This window comes from Dama dama, chromosome 2 (assembly GCF_033118175.1).
Source record: "Dama dama isolate Ldn47 chromosome 2, ASM3311817v1, whole genome shotgun sequence".
NCBI classification, from domain to species: domain Eukaryota; kingdom Metazoa; phylum Chordata; class Mammalia; order Artiodactyla; family Cervidae; genus Dama; species Dama dama.
Window position 1 is genome coordinate 24430357 of NC_083682.1, and position 6336 is coordinate 24436692.

At 38.1% G+C, this 6336-nt stretch overlaps 1 protein-coding gene across 1 annotated transcript; it reads left to right on the plus strand.

Moving 5' to 3' along the window:
- The first annotated feature begins 1719 nt into the window (after positions 1-1719).
- On the plus strand, positions 1720-2664 carry LOC133068304 (olfactory receptor 6M1-like). The gene has a single exon (XM_061159572.1). The coding sequence runs from the start codon at positions 1720-1722 to the stop codon at positions 2662-2664; it is 945 nt and encodes a 314-aa protein (XP_061015555.1).
- The last annotated feature ends 3672 nt before the right edge of the window (positions 2665-6336 follow it).

Consider the following 6336-nt stretch of genomic DNA (forward strand, 5'->3'; position numbering starts at 1 on the left):
TTTTGTAAAGGAATTTACTTACCCAGAAATGTCAAATAATTCTACGAAACCAACATTTCCTAATTTAAAACAGGGAAGGTGAGTACTAAACTCTTACCATTAAAAAATACAGATTGTTTGATTTGTACAATAAATAAGTATTGAACAAAAATGAAGAAGCAAATGAAGGAGCAGAAAAAGTCACAGTCAAATTTTCAGATGGAAATTTGCTCAGAAAAGCATGTCTTTAAACAAAGACAGCAGCTAAGAGTTATGTATCCCAGCTAGAGCCTGAGGAAAATGCTTTCCTTTAAAGAGGAACCAGGTGGGCTCTAAGCTTAGAAAGAACCCAGCTCAGGGTTCATAATTTTCTTCTTTTAACTTGAAACTAAAAGATTATTCACAAAATATTACAACAAAGGACAATGGGTCGACTGCACCCTATAGGCATGCAATAGATGTTCAGCAAATTGGAGCAGTATCTAGAGATTAAGCTGAATGCTTCAAACACTATCTGCAACCTTTTTATTTATTTTTTAATTTTTGTCTGCAATGTGAAGCCATGTGGGATCTTACTTCCCAGACCACTGGACCATGAGGAAAGGCTCTCTGTGCCCATTTTTGAACTACTATTAATAATGTGATCGTCCAGTGGCTGAAAAGAGTATATGGTATAGAAGTCTTATTTGTAGAAACCTGTTAAGAGTCATTTGGAGAATGGGAGGGTAATGTCTATTCTCTATGTAGCCATAGACATAACATTGCAAAGAACAAAAGAGAAGAACACTGACCATTTTCCCAAAGATGTTTTTCAAAATATATAAAATTGGTTTCACAAATTATGATACATATATTATTGACCTTGTATATTATACATACATATATATGATACATATATTATTACTTCCATAACAGTGTAGATATTTTAAAACATATATGATTATAGCAAATTTTAAAAAAATAAAAACCATGGGGAATTCCCTAGCAGTCCAGTGGTTAGACTCAGTGCCCTCACTGTCGGGGTTCAACCCCTGGTTGGGGAGCTAAGATACTGCAAGGCTCGAAGCAAGGCCAAAAAAAATTAAATAAATAAATACCACAGAACTTTATGGAGAATTCAGTTACTACTAAATTAAAATAATATGTGTCCAACCTGATATTGTATTACCTCAACACATATAACAAAGGTAAGTATAAATAGAAACAAATATGTTCCCTCTCATTTGACTGCACAATTTTCATTTCTCTGCTCTTTGATTTAAGAAATACCTGAAAACTTGAAAAAAACCTCAAGAAAACTAACTCAGCTTTATTAGCTTTCCGTTTTCTCCATTTTCCAAATTGATTGACTGGATTCTCAGGTAGGTTTCTCCTCTTATGCTCAGAACTTAGCTTGGAAAACAGTAGGTCAGGAAGAGGGAAGTAGAAAAGAAGCATTGTATAAAAAAAGAATAAAAAGGTCATCAAGCTTTATGGAACTATGAAGATAATTTCCATCAACCAAAAATTTTAAATATGGCAAGACTGTGTGGAGAACACGTGTCATTTATCCAAGATCCTACATTTATTAGGGTCAGAGACAGGATGGAAACAAATCACTCTTGACTCTCCATTCAGAGCTCTTTCTACTGCATCTTCTGGATGCTATTGGGAGTTTAAAGCCTATTTAATCTGACTTTCATCTTTATATTCTGTTATTTTTTTTTTCAGAGGCATGCTGCCCACCTTGCTCTGCACTCAATGGATGTGCAGAATCAGACCACAGTGACCGAATTTATCCTGACTGCCTTCCCTGCTCGCCAAAAGCTTCAGATTTTCCTCTTCGTGGTCCTCTTGTTTACTTACATGCTCACTCTAACAGGAAATGGTGTCATCATTTCCCTAATATGGGCTGATAATCGCCTCCAAACCCCAATGTACTTCTTCCTCAGTAATTTGTCATTTTTGGACATTTTATTCACTAGCTCAGTTACCCCAAAACTGTTATCCTTTCTCCTCAAGGACAGGAAGACCATATCCCTTGCAGGCTGCATCAGCCAAACATACTTCTTCTTCCTGGGGACAGTGGAGTTCATCCTGCTGGTGGTGATGTCCTTTGACCGCTATGTGGCCATCTGTAACCCCCTGCGCTACACCACCATCATGAACAGCAGGGTGTGTCTCCTGCTGGTTCTGGGCTGCTGGGTGGGGGCCTTCCTGTCGGTGCTCTGCCCGGTTATTCTGCTGTCCAGGCTGCCCTTCTGCCAGAAGGAGATTAATCACTTCTTCTGTGACATCGCCCCTCTGCTGCAGGTGGCCTGCATAGACACTCATCTCCTTGAGATGATAAACTTCCTCTTGTCTTCTCTCATCCTCCTGACCTCGCTGGTGATCACCACCGTGTCCTACACCTACATCATCTCTACCATCCTGCGCATCCCCTCGGCCCAAGGGCGTCAGAAAGCCTTCTCCACCTGCGCTTCTCACATCACTGTTGTGTCTATTGCCTACGGGAGCAACATCTTCATGTATGTGAGACCAAGCCAGAGTCATTCCTTGGAATTTGATAAAGTGACTGCTGTCCTCACCATAATGGGGACCCCTCTCCTTAACCCCTTCATTTACAGTCTAAGGAATGAAAAGGTAAAGGAAGTTTTGAGAGATGCAATCAACAAAATTGTGTCCTTATTGCACAGGAAACCTTGAAAGGTTGCTTGCTAAGAATGGCATTTCCAACTCTTGGACAGAATATGGAGTAAGGCATGCTTGAAGACCATAAAATCAAAAATATGTGAGAAGAAATGAAAAAGTTTTGTGCCTCATCTGATGCAAAGTATTACAGTCAAGGTCCAGAGCAGACAAGTCAGACATCAAGAAAATAACATGGTCTGAACCTTAATTGGACCATCTCAAACACAGAACTGAATGAAATAAAGAAAAATACTGAACTAGAGCCAGAAAACCTGAATTTTAAGCCTGATTCTATCACTTTTTTGTCAGGTAACAAGTAACCTCTCTGATCTTAGTTTCTCATCTGTGGAATGGGCAATATGGTTTGTACTTTTTCTTTTTTTAGATAAAGTAGGATTAACAGAGATAATCTAAGTCATGCAACTACATGTAACTAAAAGTGAATCTTCCGAGTGTTTTAAGAATTTACAAGATGATGGGAATCATCCCTAACAGCCAAATACTGTAAATAATAATACAAAAAACAACAACAACAACAACAAAAATACAAAAACAGGGAAAAGGGTTAACATAAACTTGTGTTTGTAGATGTAATTAAGTATATACATTTAACCCACTTAACAACCTTGAGAAGCAAATTTTTTTTTTTTGGGGCCACTCGCCACCTCAGCTTGTGGGCTCTGGGTTCCATAACCAGGAATTGAACTCTTGACAGTGAAAGCATGGAATCCTAACTACTGGACTGCCAGGGAATTCTTAAGAAGCTGATGTTTTTATCTCCATTTTACAGAGGAGAAAATTGAGATTCACTGAGATTAAGTGTCTTTCCCCAACTAGATCACTAATTTTGAAAAAATATATATATTTATATGTATATATACAGGTACAATGGGGACAAGCATCTAAAAAGAGAGCCTAAGGGGCTTTCTGAGCAGTCCAGTGGTTAAAACTCTGTGCTCCCAAAGCAGGGGACAAGGGTTCAATCCCTGGTCAGGGAACTAAGATCCTGCATCCTGCATGGAATGGCCAAAAAGATAAAAAATAAATTTAAAAAGAGAGAGAGTTTAGGAAGAGGGAGAAGACAAGAGGCATCTCAGAGATCAAAATTAAGTCATTACCAATGTGGTCATGAATCTTCCAGCTACACAGACAAAGATGAAGACCTTAAGAATCGGCAGAGAATCTGTCATGGGAGAGCAGGAAGAGAAAGTACTGTCTTCAAAATGGATTCAGAATATTATGAAAGAACAATATCCAAAAAGAAAGAATATTGTCTGTCAAAAGGTAGAGCAGTGGACAAATGTTTACAGATCACAAGAAGATAGAAGGGGACATTTCCTGGTGGTCCAGTGGTTAGGACGCTGCACTTTCACTGCCGAGAGTCTGGGTTCAGTCCCACAAAAATAGAACAGAATCATCAGGAATGAAGCAGTAACATAATTTTCTGCTCTGTATTCATACTCAGACATTAATTAAAATGGGGTTTTGAAAGCTACTACATTTGTGTCCTATTGACGCCATAACAAAATTAGCAGCTAAAAAAATACAAATTGACTATCTTAGAGTTCTGCAGCTCAGAAGTCCAATACAGGTCTCACCAAACTAACATCTGCAGACTGCATTCCTCTCTAGGAGCCCTAGAGAAAAATCCATTTCCTTCTTATTTTGGGTTGTTCTTGAAGTTTAGGACCAAGGCCCTAGTATGCTGCTGCTGCCAGCTATCAGCCAAGGACCAGTCCTAGTTTCCAGAAGGTACTGCAGTCCTTGACTCATGGCCCCCTCTTCCTCCACCTTCAAAGCCAACAACATGGGGGGCAAGCCTCTCTCTGATGTGTCAGATCTCTGCTCCTTCCTCTTCCATCTCCTCTCTGACTCAGCTGGAAAACGTTCTTCCTTTTTAAGGACTCATTTGACTGGACTGAGCCCAGGCAAATAATCCACAATAATGTCACCAACACAAAGTCCACATCCTGAGTTACTTCTGTAAAGTCCCTTTTGCAACAAAACTAGCACACAAGTGACCCTCCACATCCATGGGTTCCGCATCTACTGATTCCACCCACCATCAATCAAAAGTATTCGAAAAAAATTAAATTCCAGAAAGTACCAAAAACCAAAATTTAAACTTACCACATGCTGGCAACTATTTGAATACCATTTACATTATTAGGTGTTATAGGTGATCTAGAGATGATGTAAAGCTTCAGGAGGATGTGCGCAGGTTTTTAGGCAAATACTAAGCCATTTTATATATGGTGGCTTCCCTGTTGGCTCAGCAGTAGAGAATCTGCCTGCCAATGCAGGACACAAAAGAGACACAGGTTCAATTCCTGGGTGGGGAAGATCCCCTGGAGAAGAAAATGGCAACCCACTCCAGTATTCTTGACTGAGAAACCCCATGGACAGAGAGCCTGGTAGACTACAGTCAATGGGGGTCACAAAAGAGTCAGACGACAATAAAAACAACTATGCTATTTTATACGAGGATCCTGGACCTGACCACCTTCGAATACCAAGGGACAAGCGTACTCATAGATTCTAGAGATTGAACAGGCATTACCTTTAGGTGCCATTATTCTACTTACCAGGGCTTCCCTAGTGGCTCAGATGGTAAAGAATTTGCCTGCAATGCAGTAGACCCAGATTCAATCCCTTGATCGGAAAGATTCCCCGGAGAAGGGAATGGCTACCCACTCCACCAATGTTAAATTGCTAGTGCTAATAATACACAGATGTAAAAGTAAAGAACAGGATTTTTTTTAAACCAATACTAACTTCTACACTCTCTCTCTTTCATCACTTGAAATCAGAAAGATTTACAAGCCCCAGGATATGAAAGATTAGTGAAAAGCAGCAAAATATCTGGAAAATTCTTATTGTAACAGTTATGTTTGTTTCTACTTAAATCATGGTTAGGTAAAATTTTATAAATTCATATTGACCAATATTTGAGAGAAACCTTATCTGTAAATTTTTGATCACCCTCTAATTGATTCATCATTTCCAATGGACTATATTTATGCTTTTGAAAAAATTAATTTATATGCAAAATGAAAATTAATTTTATATAATGCTATTTTAACTGAAGTGTTAAATCAGAAAAACCAAAGGTAAATACAGGTAAAAGATAGCTGAATAAAGGTTGAAGAACAATTTTTGTAACTCTGCTTATATCCTAATTCACTAGTAAATCCATTGCCATTATTTAACCTGAATTGTTATTAAAATGCAATGATTTTGCAACCAAAAAAAATCATTGTTAGGTGACAATAAATATAGTTGGCACGTTTCACTGTTTTAACTTTTTAATGAATTCCCATGTTACTCAAAAGTCCCATACTGAGATCATTAACATAGCAAAGAAAGTCTTCAACAAATAAGGTAATTTAAACCTAATTCAGTGGGGCTGGCCTGGGGTTGGACCAGCCTTGAAACTGAAAGCACAAAGACTTCATAAACTCTTAAAAATAGTGTAAATATACTGTTGCACTTTTTTTTCATTTTTTTTTCATGTTGCACTTTTTTGTTGATTATTATTATTACCAACATTGTTATAATTGCAGGTAATGATATTTGTTTAATCAGTGTGATGATACAGTGATTCTAATTAGTTAAGTTACTTGGAAAATGGGAACTACTTGTCCCAAATTTGGGGACAGCTAGAAAATTCTTCACTCTTCTTATACT